Below are 20,069 nucleotides of genomic sequence, written 5' to 3' on the forward strand. Positions count from 1 at the left end.
ATATCGAATCGTCCTCCGGTTGACAGTGAAGATGTGCATGTTACGGATAGATCACTAAGTCCATTTCCATGTTTGTTATTAACCCACCGACCGTCTGTCCCCACTCCTGTTCCGTAGACACGTAAATCTGATACCAGTGGCGCGATGGCACGTTGGGCAGACAGCGTGTGTGGGGTCTGGCAAAGACGTAGAAACATTAGGGTGGCGTGGAAAAATATGCATCGGGGTTGCCGACATTACCCGCTCGTCAACCTCCATTGTCTGGTTGCACAGGCATCAGCTTAAGTGTCGTCTGCTTACCCTTCCAATGTTAGAGATGAGACTCGGAACCGCGCATGCGTAACGTTGAAGAAGATCGCCGGGTAGATACTTTCAAGTCATTTAGCCCCGTCAATTCTGACCCAGAAAACCAGTGTCTTTCTCAGCATAGACAAAAGAATCCCCAGTTCTGCGAAGGGACGGGTTGGGTATCACTGATCTTCACTGATAAATGATAATCGTGAATGGAAATATGACTAGGCATTTTTGTCAATATAACAGTGTAAAAAAACTCGCAGATCGGACCAACTTTGAGGTTTACGTAACGTTTTTCGAGCTTCACCACACACACTTGCGTGTCTTAGCTGTCGTCCCAGCACTGATCCAGTGACAGACTCGGGTAGTGAGGGACCGGAGTTTAGGGGGCCTGATTGGGTGATAATGCGTTTGACACAGGCCCACGGGTGTATGAGTCATCATTACTGACGGGTGTTTAGCCTTGATATAATCAATATACCTTCACGTATTAAGCAGACGATCAAAACATTGAAGCGTGTCAATATACCCCTGGAGTGGTGGATAGTATATGAATGGGCCATAGCTATAGTAATGTTAAATGTTGCGACAAATGTACAAACTACCCATTTCTCTCAATCTGACTGAATTATGTTTTTGGGTGTATAGATGCACAATCTGCTATTAGACGTTTGTAAAGTGGCTTCCAGCAATACTAGATCATTTATGTTGAAAGGCCCCCTTTGTGACCTTGGCCTTTATCAAAATCCAAACTTTTACAATATATTGATTGTCTCCTTTGGTAGCGCTCTCTTACTCAGATCAAACTTCTAAAAGTTAATGATTTATGAATATTTCGATTGTCTCCCTTGGTAACCCCGACCTTTCTATCTTCAGATCACCCTTCTGGACGGCAAACGAAGTCTCAACGTCAACATTTTCTTGAAGCAATTCAAGATGCCGAACGAAGAGATAGTTCGTCTGCTGAGAGAAGGTAGCAGTGGCAAGTTCGGAGCTGAAAAATTGAAGGGTCTGCAAAAGATTCTCCCGCCAGTTGATGAGGTACGTACAACTCTCACTCCTCTTTGCGTCTGTCCCCACTCGCTCTGTCTCTCCCATCACCTCTGTCTCTCGCCTCTTCTTCTCAAAATCTATCTCTCAAGTCATCTCTCTGTCTCTCGCCCCTCCCCTGTCTTTCCCCCAACACCAACTCTGTCTCTCCTCTTCATTTCTGTATCCCTTCTTAAGGACACATCGACCTGCCCATCAAATGTCGTTCAATTAAATAACAACGTACCAGGTCCATCAACCATTTGTCTTTGTTTAAACATTCATCATAACGCATTTTGTCTTTCCAGATTGAAGTCTTCCGAAGTTTCGATGGTGATAAGGAAAAGCTAGGAAATGCTGAAAAGTTCTTCGTCTGCCTCCTAGGCTTGCCAAAGTAAGTTAGACATGATGAATACACCGAGGATCAAACATTTATATGTACTGAAAACCGAGGATATATCATGTCTGTGAAGCTCTCTTTGCTTAATTAAGAGACATTTCTAGATATTGATGCGTTCAACATAAACTTATTCACCAGTCTAATGATGTGCACGACATAATCTTGTATGACAAACCTGGAGCAGAACAATTCTGAAAATGGTCCATAATTTGTTAATCCAGAAAAGATAACCGTCTGGATAAACGAGGTTTAGTTGTATCTTCCATACAACTGATTTCAAGTATGAGAACCTTCTGTAGTACTTGTGATAACCATGTAATACACTGCTATTGGGGAAGGCTATTAACACCAGCTAACCCTTCAGAACATTGTTTAATACCGTATGATTAAACAATCGCTGCTCGTATAGCTTTTTGATTGGATGTTTATGATCTAGACGCCCATACATTACGGGAGCACCCGGATATGACATTGTGATCCTTCGTCCCCCAAAGCCTGGTAATAAATCCTATACCCCTACACCCCTCAGGTAGCCGGAGGGGGAGTCAGGTGGACTCATGGACGGTGGGGTCATGCGGCTGGTCGAGAAGACCCTTTCATCTTTTTTTATATGTAATAGTTGTCTTGGTACTGTCATCTCAGCCTTTGCTGACCATACATCTCGACCACTTTAACTTGTTGCTCTGCGTACTCCATATGATCTTCACAGAGGTGTAATATTGTGTGTAGTTGGGTCTATGTATTTGTACCTCCTTGGAGTTTTATGTGTCTCAGCTGTATGGGGTATTTATCGTTACATGGTGTAAGTTCGTAGCTCGAGCAGCGAGTGTATTTGATTGACAGAATCTGTTCTTGTTACAACATTATGGGGAAGCTAATTGAAATACACATATATATCAAAGTGTGCTGGATTAATGAAGCTTCTTAATGTGGCATTTATGCGTGTGCCTGTAGGCGGATGTTTTTGCCAGACGCTTAATTGTCAGCTGGACGGTGTTTAGTATGTTTTTAACGATGATTCACAAACAATGAATATATTAATACTTCAGAAGCGACAGAAAGGTCCGATACATATAGGATTCTTTATATGCGCTGTTGAAGGTGACATCAAATGTTTAGATTCCGTCGTTTTCTTGCAGCTACAAACTCCGCATCGACGGGATGCTTATTAAGGAAGAGTTTCACGCCAACATGGAATGGATAGGGCCCTCTGTGGAAGCCATCATTGCTGCCGCTAAAGGTAGGAACCGTGCGTTACAGATGATGATGATGATGTTGATGTAACAATGATGATCTTCATTTTTATTGTTGGTCTTTCTCACAAAATAAGTGAATGAGTATAGTTTTACGCCGCTTTTAGCAACATTCCAGCAATATCACGGTGGGGGACACAGAAATGGTGTTTACACATTGTACCCATGTGGGGAATCGAACCCGGGTCGTCTTCGACGTGAAGGGCGAAGGCATATAGCTTGAATATTTCTGAGTGCGGCGTTAAACAATAAACCAACCCAACCCAACCCACTAGGCTACCAAACCGCCCCTCACGAAATGACTAAACTGCAAGCTGAACCAATGTTGTTTGAACATCTTTGGGTTGAAACAAAGGAAAATAGTTAATCCTGCACGCAAAAGTAAACTGATAGACAAGAAAGTATGCACTTTCATGAATTGGATTTGACCCAAAATTAATAAACGTTATCAAAACGTTACTGTGCTGAGCACAGTCGCCGAAACACTGCAAATTTAAAGGCCACGACTATGATATGCCTATGAAATACATCACCAATGAATTTAACCATTTCGTGTTTGTTTAAGCACCCTCACACATGGGTGTATACTTTCTTTTGTTATTAGATTTTTATTATTATCATAATTATCAACCACAGTTGTTATTATTGTTGTTGTTGATGTTTACATACTCACTTTCCTTGAGCTTAAATACATGTGGATGAAAGATTTCAGCAAAATGTTGCATTGGCCGAATTATATACTCTGATATTCCAAGAATGCGATCAAGAGTGTTTGCCTCCGCGTATACCTTCCTGTAATTGTACGAGCTGTTAAATACGTTGTTTACACCCAAAATACCCCTTGTCAATAGTGCTGGACCCGCCCCCCCCCCCCCCCCCTCCCAAATCACCTCCTGTACTCTGATACTACCCCCTAAATCTATCCCCGCCCCACTACACAATCGTCAGTGTTGTAAGTGATGGGATTTTACAAATATATCCTGTAGTTCTTCACTCCACCCTGAAATCTATGCCGCGCACTGCCATGTCTCTGCCAGTGGTATGTATGTAGATCAGCACGCCCCGCGATGATCTTGTAATTGGGGAGGAGGATTTGTATAAGTGGTTTTGAAACCCGACCCTGAAGTTGTGTTCCCCCGCGGTCAACTTTTCTGGACACAGCCCCAAGTCTGGCCGTCACGCACGGACACTTAACAGTTAATTAAATCTCCCGTCCAGGTCCGCTGTGTTGATGGTGCGGTTACGCCATGTCGAGGCTTACATAACGTTGACATATTCCTCTGCCGCACGCGAATGTATTATATGTATCAATATTATGAAGAGTTCAGTTTCTGGTAAAGTAAACAGGGATTGTTTTGACAGGTTGATATATCCCCGTGTTATATTCCCCCATCCCTCATCCCTCCCCCCAACACACACACCATCACCCCCATCGGCTTACATCACTGCCGCCCATCTCTATTCCCCACGCACTTCTCTGCTCCCCAACCCCACCCTGATGCCCCACCCCTGTTACATTACCCAGCCCCCCTCTACAACCCGATCCCCCCTCTTTAACCAAACCCAAATCTGTACTCCCAAACTCCACCCCTCTCTGCTACCCCCCCCCCCCAATATTAGCTCCCCCAAACCCAATCTCTGCTCTCCTATCCCCTCCCTGCTCCCCAACCCCATCTCTGACCCCCCCCTCCCCACTCTCTGCCCCACACCAATCGGTGCTCCCCAACCCTCATCCCCCTCTCTGCAGCCCCACCCCAATCTGTGCTCCCCAACCCAATCTCTGCTCTCCCATGTCCCTCTCTGGACCCCCCCCCCCCCCCCCCCCCCCCCCTAATCCCAACCTCTGCAGCCCAAACCCAACCCTCACTTCATTACGTACCTCAAGCATGTTACATAGTCAAACATCAGGACCCCTGTCATCGGAAATGTTCAACAACCGGTTATCTAAATAAGCCCCAATACTTACACAAATACCTATAGTCGAGCGTAACACTCGACTGAACATCTCCAGCCCTAATGATATGATTACGGGGTTTCAGATGTAGAGAATGTTGCCAGGAAGCATTATGAAGACACATGCAATTTTCTGCAAAGTTAGATCAGTGATTAGGTGATCGCTGTGGTTGTTATTGTGTAAATAATCCTAAGACCACGTGTATGTGGACTATGCACGAGTTTCACCTCCTTTCGGAGTTGTATTACAATATGCACCGAGAGACCGCACCCTTTACATAGCTTCTGAAACTACCCTCAGCGATTTGAAAAGATTACTTTCAACACGAATTTTCTGCTGTTTACAGTTGTATGTGCGGGAGTCGTGTTTGGACGCTATATATTAGGTTTTATCGCAAGAGGATCAGATCCCTTGTTGTCGTGATGTTTAGTAAAACAAGACGGGCGTCCGGATATTGTTAATGTCAATCAAGTATATAAACGCACATTACAATGAATTAAGCTAATCACTTTTCTTTGTACATTTCAGAGATCAAAGAAAGCCGGTCCCTTCGTGAGCTGATTTACCTGGTGTTGATTGCTGGAAATTACCTGAACGCTGTAAGTCGACCGCCGTAACCGAGTCATCACACTAGCGTTTACTAAACCCGCGTTATGTGGGCTGTACAGCTTTGTTCAGGGAAAGTTAACAAACTAACTAACAAAGAGACACGACCTTCAGTTAGATTTGTAAACAGAGAGGTTAATTTCTCACAAGCAATACCGCGTTGCAACCTCCTCTCACACAAGTTGTCACAGAATCACGTAATGTGTAATCGCCGTTGCTGAAGTGTTGATGAAGTGTTGCTGAAGTTCAAAATACAGCGAACCTCGTTAATCCGAACCTCGATAATCCGAAAACCTGTTCATCTGGTCGATATTGTATGAGGTTATGTAAATATGCAGATTTGATAATCCGGAAATGTATTAATCCGGACGTTTACTGCGGAACGGTAGTGTCCGGATAAGCGCGGTTCAACTGTACATCACTGAATGCACATGCTAATTTACAATGACAGTGCAGCTCATCTTCCCACTAAATTATTCTGATAGGCTCATCATGCATTTAACTATCACCATACAAAGAGCAGAATAGGTATTGAAGGTATAGGAAGCCATGTAATTATCGTCATTCATTTTTCATAATTTTAATAAAAAGGGACGCTGTGAATTTAATCCTTTTATTGAGAAGAGATTATAGGACCGTGAGTAATACCTGCTTCAGACTTCTTGAAGGTTGTGTTATATATTTTAATTGAACACAATTATCTCCTTTCAGGGTAATTATGCCGGCAATGCTGCAGGGTTTAAGCTGTCATCACTGCTGAAGCTCACCGAGATAAGAGCCAACAAACCTCGGATGAATCTACTCCACTATGTAGCACAGGTGAGCTTAATGTCTACCGTGGTTTCATTAAATAAAATTTATCAGTGACATAGATCAACGAACCCTGTACATTGTTGAAAAAAGGTAAAGCAATGTGTCATTGTTCTGTGATGTATGACATATCGAGGGCAAGGTGGTAGTTTCCCAGACATAGAACAGTAGCAAATTTAAATACCACCACACATGAACAATGTCTGTAACTGAGATGACACTTGGTGTTGCGTAAGGGCGACACAGCTGAATTGTAAAAAAATATCTTATATATGGGGCATTGAGAAAATTGTCTCATTTGTGAATGTATATTCTCATTTACCAGGAAGCAGAAGAGAAGAACCCAAAGCTTCTGAACTTCCCCGAGGAGATGACTTTCTTGAAGGATGCTTCCAAGTAAGTTTTTATTGTAATTTGCATCATAATCCTTTAATGTCCTATAACATTAACATGCTCTCTGTGTTGTGTTAGATCAACTACGCAGCTTGGGCACGCCAGAAACCTATGATTGTGGGTTCGAATCCCGGTTGGCCAGGATTATGTTTCTAGGTTTGTCAGCACCATACCCGTGCTCGTGGGTGGTAAGCGTTAAGGCTATCCTAAATCTATGTTAAAGTATTGGAGATAGGACAGCCGTGGCGCTGATTTGGCTTTTGTTAAACGCCCCTGGTTCATTCTTATGAAGAGACAGGAAGGCAATATAAAGAACTGTTTTAGACCAAACCACCCCTATGCATTGTTAGATAAGGTTTGTGAGCACAATCACGTATCTAATACGTGAATGCATTTCTTCACGTGTTGGCTGTGTGTCACAGCGCAGGAAAGTGCAGTTGTTATGAAATAACGTTGAGGGTAAACAAGGCGAAGTGTGATATCCTCTTTGATCCAGGTTATGTCTTGTAGAATACAATACCTCTGATATTTCATTGTGAACCGAACCAGACCCTGTGGAGACACACTACCTGCTCTGTGTAGATTTTACTGGAATGTTGTGGTGTCGCTGCTCACTCCGCACGTCGTCACAGCATTCCTACACTCATCGACATCGGGGGTAGCGTTAGGGCGGGTCAAGAGGAACAGGCTGTCACACAGGTTTGATGTTATGACCTGCCGCAGAGGCAACATGGGGCGCCATCATGACATGACCTGACCCCCAGTATCAGTGGTACATGTACAGAGTGCATTCGGGTCCTTTTATACGCTTGATGTTATTCATTCCGAGAGTGCAGCCAGCGAATCCATTACGATACACAAAACCACGCACTTCAAGTCCATAATAAATACTCAGCAGTAGATGACCTTTAAGTCAATGTGTTGTTCAGAAACAGACTGCATTCCGCTACGGACTTAGGTTCGTTAAAGAGGTTTTTAACATCGCCTGTGTGGGATCCTCTCTTAGTAGTCACGAGTATTGCACTTTAAAAGGAGGTGTCAGTGTCGAACGAATGATTGGGTAGCATAGCTCTTGGTCGGTTCTATCCAAGGGATATTACCCATTGTCCATCGCTGGCGCCCCCGTGATGCTTGTGCAATAGTGTAATTAAAATCCTTAGTCTGTCAGCAGCATACCGTGATAGTTTTCAGGTGGTACAACTTGCGCCACTTAAGGTGTGTCGCTGGGTTTAAGCTGAGCGCCGTGGTTTAACTTAAATAGTGTTCAAGTGGCATTAAAGTCAATTTACTCACACACTTGCGATGGTATTGAAACGGTCGTCTCTACATCTGTTCTGGGCTATGATGTAAACCAGGTGCGTGGTAGCATGAGATGTTGATGCAGGGTAGTCGCAATAATGATATCACTTTTCTCTCTTACAGCACCGCCATGGACAGTCTAATGTCTGACATCAACGGCATCACTAACAAGGTCAAGGACATATCTGACCAGATCAGTAAGACTGGTGATGACTTCAAATCCCAAATGGCGTCTTTCCTGATGGTGAGTTTATTTGTGTGGATCACAAACCTAGAAATCAGTTAGTTAAACGAAATGGAGTCTTAATTGTATAGGAACCCTTTCAGAATGTTTGTTGCAGATGTGGTGAATTGATGTTTGGGATTGTAATGCCAATATACTAGATTGTAATGGTGTAGGTGAGGTGAGGTGAGGTGAGGTGAGGTGAGGTGAGGTGAAATGGGGTTTAACTTCGCGTCCAAGATTATTGCACTTATATAGCGACGTGCATGCACATGTATATGTGTGTGTATGGCTGCTTGTACTAGTCCGGACTGATGCTGATTTATAGTGCTAGCACACTGAGATACCATGCCGCAGTTTAACATGAATACCCCACTCAGACACAGTATACTGACTCCGAGCCGACCAGTCCTTGTTTTAGCCCCTTAATGCCGAGCGCCAGACAGGGTAACAACAAGTACCATCTTTTAACGTCTTTTGGTATGACACGGCCGGGGATCGAACCCCGGACCTTCCGCTCTCCGGGCGGACGCTATACCATTAGACCACGGAGGCGGCGTAATGGTGTAGGGTAGCCCAGGGGTTAAAGCGTTCGCTCGTCACTGAAACGACCAGGGTTCGATTACCTCATTGGTACACATTATGAACCCAATCCTTTCCCTTCTCCTATGACTATATCACAAAACGCGGCTTAAACCCTACCCTCTTCAGATCATAGATCTGTTCATCTGGCTTCTTCAAATCATACTAATGATACTCCGCATACGTATTCCGACCTTTAGTCTGATGGCTTATCCAGCGTGTAATTTGGAGGCTGGCCATGTCAAACTGTTACAGTTCTCCTCCCATGCCCATGTTGGTGCTTGGCGTGTTCCAGTACGTTATTACACGGGTGTGTTTACCCAGGCCAGGGGCGAGATATGTGATACACAGCTATAATGCCCGACCGGTTATGGGATACAGTTATGTCATCAGATACCGTGAGAAAAAGCGAGACTATTTTGACGTTATGGCCACCACGCACAGAATTCACTTACCACGATAATTGTTTGGTGGTTAGAGTGGGATTTCGAGTAAACTTCAGCGTTTGATATTTGACAGTTTGTGAAAACAGCAGAGGCCATGTATGTTATGTATGAGTCAACATTGGAACATTGTTGATACCAACGTACACATCCACTGAGTGATGTATGTACGAGTGTATGTATATATTTTGGGCAGTTGATACTCTATAACTGTTCTTCAGGTCAATGTGGATATTTTCAACGTTGTAAGTAGAAAGGGTGGACAAGATCTGAAAAAGTTCTTGATGAAATGAATTTTTTAACATCCTACCATCGGAAACGTTCAGCCTACTGCCTCAATCGCGGACAAATATTGACACTGAGGAGTTATGTGAACATCAGTTTTAGGGGCGTTCGGGCAGCCTAGTGGTTAAAGCGTTCGCTCGTCACGCCGAAGACCCGGGTTTGATTCCCGACAAGGGTACAATGTGTGATGCCAATTTCGCGTGTCCCCTGCCGTGATATTGCTGGAATATTTCTAAAAGCGGTGTAAAACCACACTCACTCACTCACTCACTCACTCCTAAGTTTTAAGAAGACAAGATGAAGACTTTCTCAGAAGGAGCCTGTTGAATTATTTTTGTATCAACCAACCACAATGGTGGTCAATTATTGAAATGTTTTGCAGGATTTTATCAAATAAGCGAATATTCATGTAAGATGCCATTAGTGTTATGTAATGGTATCCCAGCAACTAATCATATGTCGTCGTATTCCAGGAAGCAAATGAGGAGGTGCTGGAGCTGCAGGAAGACTTGAAGGACATTGATGCCCTCCGTCTGGAGTTGGCCGACTTCTTCTGTGAAGACGCAGGAAGCTTCAAACTAGAAGACAGCTTCAAGACTCTGCAGATATTCAGAGACAGGTTCAAGAAGGCTATCGAGGTGAGAGTCCGAGGTTGATAGTGATTTATACATGGATACATTGATACAGTGATTGATTTACATTTCAAAGTAACGCGTAATATGGATCAGGTGATCAGACTCAGTGACTTGGATAAGTTGTAGCCTGAGGGGTATGGTGCCCGTCGTAATATTCATCATTGGTTTGTCTGGCTCAGTCATTTGTATAGATAAAATATTGCAGAGTGCTTTTGTTTTTGTGGGGAAGGGATAAATTAAGAAACGTATTGAGACAATATTGATATGTATTGGTTAACAGTATCAATTCAAATCCTAGTTCAGTAAAATCAAATATTAATGTTTGATATATGGTACTATGATCATCGTCACATATCTAATTTACTATATCTGTTTGCAGGAGAACAAGTCGCGACGTATACAGGAGGAGAAGGCTGAAGCCAGGAGAAGGCTGAAGGAGTCGGAGAACTCCAAGAAACTTGCTGAAAAACAAGGTCAGTGTTGGTCATGTCGTGTCATGCACGAGTGTTTATGCAACGAATATTTACATATTTACAGTTACAGTTATACACTGAACGTTGGAATACACTGTCGAGCAGAAGACAGTATACTTCCATGTTTGATGGTGGCTAAAAATGAAACAAAAAAAGAGAAATGGTTATTCGACAGTGATGTATTTTGGACTTTTACACTTGAAGTTTACAGTATTTCGGCGACTGCTTTCAGCCTAGTAACGTTTTATTAACATTTGTAATTTTTGTGTCAAATTCCATTTTCAAGTGTATGCTTTCTTTTGCCCTGTTTAGTTCTGACAATTTTATTATTTTTTGATGTCATCTTACAAATGATCTGGCCTTTTGGGTGAACTATCCCTCATATACTGTATTATATAATTCTAAGACATTTCTTTTTCTCTTGCAGGTGAAGGTTTGAAGGAACCAGGAGATATGTCGATGGACCGAAGTTCCCCAACTAATCCAGAGAACGGTTCCATTGTGGATATGCTGTTGGCTGATGTGAGGTCCGGGGTGACCAACAACAAGTTCAATGATGGAAGCTTCAGCGTGAAGAAGGTTCAAAAGGTGAACCTGGACCTTGCTAGTGGCCTAATCAGTGGGCTTGGAGATGCTGCTGCGGCTGCTGACAATCCGTTTGTTCGGAATGGGACTGGGAGGAGGAGCACGAGGAGAAGCATGAGGAAGTCTGAGAGGCTGGAGGACAAGAGTCTGGACACAACAGACACTGAAAGTACCTGTAGTAGCCTTGAGGATGCCATTCCTGACATCCAAAAAACCAGATCCAGGAAGAGCTATGCCACTGAGGATGATGCTTCTCTTATAGAATTCCTGAACGATAATGTTGGTGAGGATAAGAAAGGACCAGATCTTTCGTTTGATCGGTATGGTAGCTTAAGGCGGAAGAGGAAGGATAGAAAAGGATTGTTGGACATAATAGACAGGGAAAGAGCACCTTCTCCTCGTGTGACAGATCAACAGAGTCGTGCTTCACCAGATCCTAATTCTGGGAAAGAGATGAAGGTGGCATCCGCTGATCGCTCTTCTGAATCAACACTAGATGATGCTCCTGTGCGTCCATTTAGAAGGACACGCAGCATGTACGACAAGACGACATCAAGGCGTTATGGCAGCGATAGTGACAGTGTTGCATCTTCTTCATTAGTTAAAGCTGACGACGATGAGAAGGATGATGTTCTTGAGAGGGTTAAACGAAAATTGTACCCAAAAGGTAAAAGTGACAGCCCTGAAGTAACTAAAACGCCTCCTCCATCAGATGATGTTGAAAAGAGGGTGAGGAAGCTTCCAGACACTCCCAAGAAGCTTGATATTCCAACAAATTCTGGGCCAGATTCTCCCAAATCAGCTAATAGGTGGAGGGTTAATATTTCTGGTGCCGAGTCTCCTCGAGCTCTTCAGACCATTGATGAAAAATCCAAACTTGAGACTCCTGTGATCGGTGTGGGTAAAGATACCAGCATCAACGGAGATACTAGTTCTGACATTACTGGACTTGAAAATAATAATAATAATAGTGACTCGAATCAGAAAATCGTGAAAAGCCGTGAAAGACTTTTTAAGCGTTTCCAGAGCAGTTTAGATCCTGCTGAATTGGACATATTCTTAAAGTCTATTAAAGAGAATGAGAAAAGATCTCGTGATGATTCTGATTTAACTTCTGGGAAATTGTCTATCCGTGCTCAGATCAGTCAGAAAATGGGCACAGATATCGATCATGTTTTGAAGAAGATTGAAGACACTGACCGAACTATAGACAGTGTTGGTGTTTCTCGGCCGATGCAAAAGAGGCCTGTCAGCGCTGGACCTGAACTTATGTCGAAAGAAAGTGACAGGTCTTCCACTCCCAATTCTGAAATCGTTCTCAAAGCCAAAAGAGAAACTCGAAAGAAACGGGCTCATGTTTCTCTCGATGAAGTACAGAGTGCATTAAAACAGAAGATGCCTGAGCCAGATACAAAGCCACATTCATCAACAGATGGGCCAGATCCTTCCAAAAGTCCTATCATTCCCCCCAGAAGGAAGTCCACCGGAGAAGCTGATGACAGCAAGGTGAGCCCCGACAGAGAAAAGTCTGGGAAGCTGACTGGGAAGCAAAAGTTCAATAGAGACCGGTTCGGTTCAAAGAAAGCTGAAAGTGATTCAGTCAGTAGCAGATGCAAGAGCAATGTGGAGAAGGATTCAGTGGACAAAGCCCTCAAGGAGCTGGAGGTGGGGATGAGCCGGTCTAAAAGCTATGATGAATCTGTGGCAAGGAACGCGATGAACGAAAAGGATGAGTTTACGATGAGAAATAGTGGTAGTGCCCCTGATACCACTGACGAGAAACGTGCAATACTCAGAGGGAGTGCTAGTCGACTGTCTATGGATCCTCGTCGGCATGGTGTGTATGTTCCTAGCGATGACAGTGACAATGAAATGATGAAAATACCAGAACGACGTCCTTCATCCGCTAAGAGCGACAGCCCGAAAAGTCAGAGTCGTCTCTCAATCAAATCTACCAACACTTCCACTGAAACTCTGCAAGCTGAAAACCTAAGTGACGGTGACTCCTCCCCAGAACAGAGGAGAAGAAGTGTGGGTCTGGAAGAAAAGACCCAAAGAGTGTCCCCGATACGTCAAGGTAAATCAGCGACAGATTACAACTCAAGTGTGGAGCAGTCTGTAGGTCGTCATAACGTTAGGAATCGCCAATACGATGATGACGATGAAAGTCCATTAACAGCCATGGCCAAATGGCGTCAGAAGCGAAACGATAAGAGAAGGATCAGTGGTTATGATAATGTCACTGACCATGAGGGACATCTAATGCCTCATAATCGTTTACATCATGACCAGGACCAGGATCTCAAGACCGAAGTTGGTTCAAGAAGCAGCTATGCCAGTAGTTACGCCAGTAGCAATGAACGTGATGAAGGCTTTGAAAGCATGTCAGGAACTGTCTCACAAAGAACGTCTCTTAGTAGCAATGTAGACTCTGAATTCCTAAGCACACCGATTCTCTCAAGGAAAGCTGACTCCTACAGATACAGGCCTGCCAACAGCGACCTAATAGCCAATGTAGCCCTACCTGAAGAGGACAGTCGCAAGCAGAGGACGGAGAGCTGGACTGCGTCCGTCATGGCCAGCAGTCAAGGACAGAACAGCAAGAACTCCTCTCTGGATTCATCAGTGGACTATTCAGCAACATCTCCAGATAGTGGTCATGGCACTTCAAAGGAAGATGTCTGGAGTGATAAAGAGTCTAAATTGGCCAGCAAAACAACAACAACAACAACAACACCGAAAAGAGCAGCTTCTCCAAAGACCTCCAGACCATCTACGCCTAAAGATACACCTAAATCCCAAACAAAGGCAAAGACGGGTCGCTCAGTTCCTGGTTTCATGAAAGGCACAGCTAGCGCCTCGGCTAGAGTTAGGGCAGATTCCACTGGCACTGATAGCGGCAGGGCTTCACCATCGCCTAGTCTCCTCAGCCGCAATATCTCTGCACGAGCATCGATGCGGGCAGAAGCAGCTACACGTGCATCTGCTTCCGCATCCTTTACCAGAAATACAGCGGCAAGGACCTCAATCCGTGGGACAAAGTCTCGTGCTTCCACTGGCTCCCCTGGTACAAATCTGAACAAATCTAAGGTGGGAGGTTCCAACACAAGCTTGTCTTCATCGACCTCTACAGCCAGTTCCCCAACAAAGACCAGGCTGAACAACACATTGTCTCCATCCTCCCGACCCACAACCCCAGCAGCTGGCTCCAGACCTACTACTCCTTCCACTCTCAACAGGACCCAGTCTATGAGGGTCTCGTCGTCGAAGAGGAGTTCTTTATTGGGGTCAACCTCAGCTGAACCCAAGAGAAGCTCAACTCCCGTGACATCTGAAGGAAAGAAGAAACCCTCCTTCATGTCCCCTACTGCTTCATCCAAGGCGCAGAAAAGCACAGACTCCACCTCACCATCCGTTCCTCCCAGGACCAAAAGACACGCCCCTCCACCTCCATCAGCATCATCGGGGCGGGCCATGTCTCCAGCAACAACTTCACCCCTCTCTCGGACCTCCAGTCTGAGGCTCCCGTCTTCCAGATCGTCCACGCCCAAGCCATCTCACGCTGAAACTCCGGTGACAAATAGGGAGAAGACCCAATCGGAGAAGAAAGGAAGACCTTTCCTCAACAAAATCGGAGGTGTGAAAAAGTCTGAATCTCCAGACAAAAATAACATCAACAATTCTCTTTCGACTGTAACGGAAACCGATTCAGAAGGAAGTTCTATGGACAAATCCCCGTCCTTCTTGAAAAGAATCGGACTCAATAAGCCGAAGGAGCGCCTCTCCATGAGGGGAACGTCCTCCACAAAAACAGATTCTCCTGAAAAGGCGTCAGTACGAAGGAAAGCCGTGAAATAAGGCTTAAATAATGACTGAGAGACTTCCCCTGACGTCAGATCCTGGCGCATATTATTTATGTGATAACTGCGGCTGTGTACTCGAGTCTACAACTGATGGACTCTAGAGATTGGGCTGGCCCAGTTCCTATTGGTCTCAATGTTTCTCGTGGTCTCACACCATACATGGCGAGGTGGCGTGTCATTGGTGGAGCAATGTCACTTGATTCTGTGATAAGAGAAGTTGAACCAGTGCGTGACATGCGCGTGACGTTGGTGGTCCTAGCTGCAAGTGCGACGGACACACAGACAGACTAACAGAGGGACGAGACAGGACGAGAGGTGGGACGAGAGGTGGGAGGGTGACCTAGCCACCGGTTCCATACCCGGTGCTAAAAAATTATATAGTCCTTCGCAGAGCCCTTATGTCTCGGCTAATGTATTCAATTAGCAAAATATGTAAATAGTGTACATTGAGTTGATAGAAAACACGACTTGACACAATGCAACGAAATTCTTCCAGCTGATGACAGCACGTGCTTCTTGCCACGGAAACGACAACGTGCACGACGGGTGTTGTAGTAGCGTAGATCTGCGACGATACGACGACGACATCCGAGGTTGATAAACGGGTACAAAACGGAACGCCGCATTTATTTATGTCTGATAAACATTGAAAACTACAGTAGATATAGCGTGTGCTTACCGACGCCGCCTGATGCGAGAGTTCTTATACAGAAGTTCAAATTACCTCGACAGTGACACTATGACCCATAATGAATGCATTTGATAGATGAAGAAAATGACTTCCTGATGTACTTGATATTAGTGTGATGAACATTTATAGGTATCGTCTTTTCATTCAGAAATGTAAGTTGTATGGCTTGGATGGTGCAAATACGGAATAAGTTAACCAACATGCCTTATTATGCCTGCTTACAAACGTCCAATGACGTATTCCACAATAGTGCCTTAAAAATAATCCTACAATCATAGCGTGAGTAAACAACTCACAAGTCTTTCAAAATGTCATCATATGTCGCATATATATATCTAGATGTATATTATTTAATTTCATACAATGTACAAATATGACTATGCATGTTTTGTGCCTATATCAGTTATCAGTGGAAATTGTATATTTCTTACTGCGACTTTCGTTGGTGTAAACTTAAGTGGCAGCTCGTCATTGGATAGTTTTGATACAGATGAGAACTCCTTGTAACTTGTATATTCCAAAGTGCTGAACATGGAGTCACGTCCGACCCTGCGTGTGTTGCGGGGCGTTATTAGTTGTATACTGTCATCTTCCCGAGGCAAGGGAGTTAATTGACTATAAAAGTCCAGTTTCAACCCTTGCCGAATTTAGTCTGGTATTATGGTGTTACATTTTGGCTGGACTAACGAGTCTATGCATAGTCCAATCAAAATCGTCCAACGAAATCGAAATCCGGTCTGTAAACTGTCGTGTAGATTTCGATCGATTGCAGGATTTGAAAAGCATGTACACCGCCAGATTTTCCAAATCTTTTCATGTTTTTAATCAAGCTGCTCATACATTTTTGATGCACTCGTTTTATCACACTATAGAACTTGATTATTGATCTGATCGTCTTGACTGGGCGCCGCCATTTTGTTTGATACAAATGCAAGTGATACCTACGAGAGGTGGAATCTGATTGGTCTATTGGAGAGGCCCGGAAGGTTCATGACTCGTAATAACAGCCTAGTTCGGCAAGGGTGGAAACTGGACTTTTAAAGTCAGTTAACTCCCTTGCTTCGGGAAGATGTATACTGTAGATAGAGGAAGAGACGATTCACTTATATTCCTTGTTTAATACTGAGCACACATCGCGATGTGGACATCCACAACCTGTATCATATGTTGTTATATTTTGTTAATAAACCAATCCCTTCATCTGAAATATAATATTTATTGTTTTTTTTCATACCGAATATCTTGAACTACCGGAAGCGGAAATAGATTTGTTCGATGTGATCTGTTTGAGGTCACAGTTGTTGGGATCAGTTTGAGATAACAATTGATGGGATAGATCTGAGGCCACAATTGAGAAATTAATTAAGGTCACACTGCAGGGAATCCCACACTTGATGCGATCTGCTTGAGGAACAATTGTTGAGATTGTGTTGAGGAACAATTGGTTGAATCTGCTTCAGGTCAAATTGAGGAAATCTACCTGAGGTCACACTTGATGGGATCTGTTTTAGGAACAATTGTTGGTATCTTGTTGCGGAACAATTGGTGGGATCTACTTGAGATCCAATAAAGGGAATCTTTCTAAGGTCACACTTGGTGGGACCCCTTTATGGAACAATTGTTGGGATCTTGTTAAGGAACGATTGATGGGATCTAATTGAGGTCTAATTGATGGCATATTTTTTAGGTCATGTTTGAAACCACAATTGAGAATTATATATTCCTTTGTCTCGGACCGTACGTAATCTGAAGGATATATTGACCTCCCGCTAATCCGGAACCCTAACGTTGTAGGCAATGGTTGTCTGGAATGTTTGTTTGTTTGTATTTAAAGCCGCTCTCAACAATATTCCAGCCATATCTCGGCGGTCTGTAAATATTCGACTCTGGACCATACAATCCAGTAATTTACATCATGCGTATCGATCTATCCAATTGGGATGACATGCATCAAGTCAGCGAGCCTGACCACCCGATCCCGTTAGTCGCCTCTCACGACAAGCATGGTATGCTGAAGACCTATTCTAACCCAGATCTACACGGGAGTGTCTAGAATGTATTTGGACACACAGTTTCTTCAATACTGTATACCCTATAATCCGGATATTTGACTAGTTCGGCTGAACGGGAATCCGTAGTATTCTGGAACAACAGAAACAATGTTTATAATAAAATGTTTATATAATGACGTTAAGTCCAGAACCTGAATCACACAGCTGGCTTAGCGCTACGACTATCAAACTATGAGTTGTAAGATCCCTTTTTGAAACATGACCCAGAAAACGTCCTGACCTATGTCACGTGGTTCTGTTGGAGGAAAGCCCGAAGTGATGCAGGTCTCAGACGTTTACCACTTCGGTGAAACCCACGAGCACGGGTATGGTGCTGACAAACCTAGAAACATAATCGGGGCGAACCGGGATTCGAACCCACAATTATAGGTTTCTGGAGTGCCCAAGGGACGCAACTCTGCACAGCGAATTGTGGCGCCTTAGACGACTGGGCCATCCGTGCCCCTATATACCAGTCAAGAAGTGAGGTTAGCCATGTGGTTCAAACGTTTGCTCGCCATGCCGAACATTCCGGTTAGATTCCACGTGTGGGTACCATGTGTGAAGCCTCTTGTTGTTCCCTTGGTGATATGTCGGAATATTACGAACAGCAGCGCAAAAAACCATGTTAAACAATCAACACATACCTGTACATTTTCAATCATTAATAAATAAATTATAAGTCATTCCGTGGGATTTGGGTTGCTAACCAAGCTATTTGTAAACCGGAAAACAGGCATCCCCCACGGACTGCATGTTTCTTGTTTAGCTGACAGTAGAATGGGCGGAGCTTGTGTTGTATTGTTGATTTAAGAAATGTGACTGATTGATATCAACAGTTAATGATTACATAACCAATCTCTGAAGTTATTATTGTTAATGTGTTTATTGATAAGAAATTACAGTAAACTATAAACTTCGGTTATTACGAACTCATGGGGACCACTTATTTTTGTTCGTAATAACCGTAGTTCGTTATAAGCATATATACAACATATACACAACAAATGACCGGGACTAAAAAATAGTTCGTTATATCGGTCAGTTCGTTATAAGCGTCTTAGTTATAAACGTAGTTTACTGTACTTCAATCCGTTATTGCGTTCATGGAGTTACATCCATACCTCCAAATATATATTGAAGTAAATTCTTGAAAAACACCTAACCGAAAGATACACATCTGTATCAAATAAAAATATATTACAAACTAAAACAGATTGAGTTTTACTGTAATAAACTATGACGGCATGAGGTGATGAAATTGCATATCTTGAAATAGTTTACGAAAGTTTTCTGACGGTGTCGATTGTGACAGAATGAAGAATATTAAGGTGTACAAAATATTTTAGGTTTTAACATTTGTAAATTCGTTACAACAATATTGGGACATCATGCGATACAATGACGCTAAACAGTCATACTGACGTCACATCCGGATTAATTAAGAGGTGAGATTATCTGCTGCTTGTTGCACAACGGGAACTTGATAACACCCCAGCTATAAAAGACAAAGAAGTTGCCCCAAACAGCGAAGGGTAGTAGGTAGTTGTCGTCGAGCAAATTTCACGTGTGCAATCACACAGGCGGGGGAGGAATGTATCGCCAGTGTGGAGAGCTGCACTTCCTCTCGTCATCTCCACCTGCACACCTCTCACAGTGGACACTAGGTGGCGCTGTGTGTCGAGGGGCGCGTGACTTCAAACACAGTCCGTCATGTCAGCTGCGTGTTGTTGGCGCAGCGCTAGTTGAACGGCAGAGTCACCTTGGCGACTGATGTAACGGGTCTTGTCTTATCCAACCTCCCTGTCCATCTTGACCTGAGTGTTTTGCCACACCTGCTCGTCAGGGAGAGGGGACGTGTGTAGGAACGCTCCCGTTATTGTCTCCTGTGTCATACTCTCGTTACGGGACAAGCGCACTGGACTTGACACCTTACAATGGCGAAAACAAGATGGGATCCAAACAAGATTTCTCAGTAGACGATTTGTGTGAATAAACTGTCTGGCAAATGTAGGGTCATAGCCATGCTACAACCTCCATGGGAGACAGGAAGGTACCTAAGCGATGTCAACAGTGTCAATCAACTATTTCCTATTTCATACTGCTGGACAATAGAAAGTATACACCTATGTTTGATGGGGATAAAATGAAACAAACAATAAATTGTTATTCAATGGTTTGTTTGTTTGTCTGGTTTTTT

At 43.7% G+C, this 20,069-nt stretch overlaps 1 protein-coding gene across 1 annotated transcript in view; it reads left to right on the forward strand.

Annotated features, from left to right (window-relative positions):
- Nucleotides 1-17,018, forward strand: part of LOC139450697 (FH2 domain-containing protein 1-like) — a 58,549-nt gene extending 41,531 nt beyond the window's left edge. The window contains exons 7-16 of the mRNA XM_071232503.1: nucleotides 1,171-1,335; nucleotides 1,632-1,717; nucleotides 2,863-2,963; nucleotides 5,459-5,529; nucleotides 6,248-6,355; nucleotides 6,672-6,742; nucleotides 8,162-8,282; nucleotides 10,045-10,209; nucleotides 10,586-10,679; nucleotides 11,107-17,018. Of these exons, the coding sequence (XP_071088604.1) occupies nucleotides 1,171-1,335; nucleotides 1,632-1,717; nucleotides 2,863-2,963; nucleotides 5,459-5,529; nucleotides 6,248-6,355; nucleotides 6,672-6,742; nucleotides 8,162-8,282; nucleotides 10,045-10,209; nucleotides 10,586-10,679; nucleotides 11,107-15,122 (4,998 nt within the window). The 3' untranslated portion in view covers nucleotides 15,123-17,018. The remainder of the gene's footprint in view (nucleotides 1-1,170; nucleotides 1,336-1,631; nucleotides 1,718-2,862; nucleotides 2,964-5,458; nucleotides 5,530-6,247; nucleotides 6,356-6,671; nucleotides 6,743-8,161; nucleotides 8,283-10,044; nucleotides 10,210-10,585; nucleotides 10,680-11,106) is intronic.
- Nucleotides 17,019-20,069: the final 3,051 nt, after the last annotated feature.

Source organism: Haliotis cracherodii, unplaced genomic scaffold (genome assembly GCF_022045235.1).
Source record: "Haliotis cracherodii isolate W230 unplaced genomic scaffold, xgHalCrac1.p SCAF_8, whole genome shotgun sequence".
Classification (NCBI taxonomy): Eukaryota; Metazoa; Mollusca; class Gastropoda; order Lepetellida; family Haliotidae; genus Haliotis; species Haliotis cracherodii.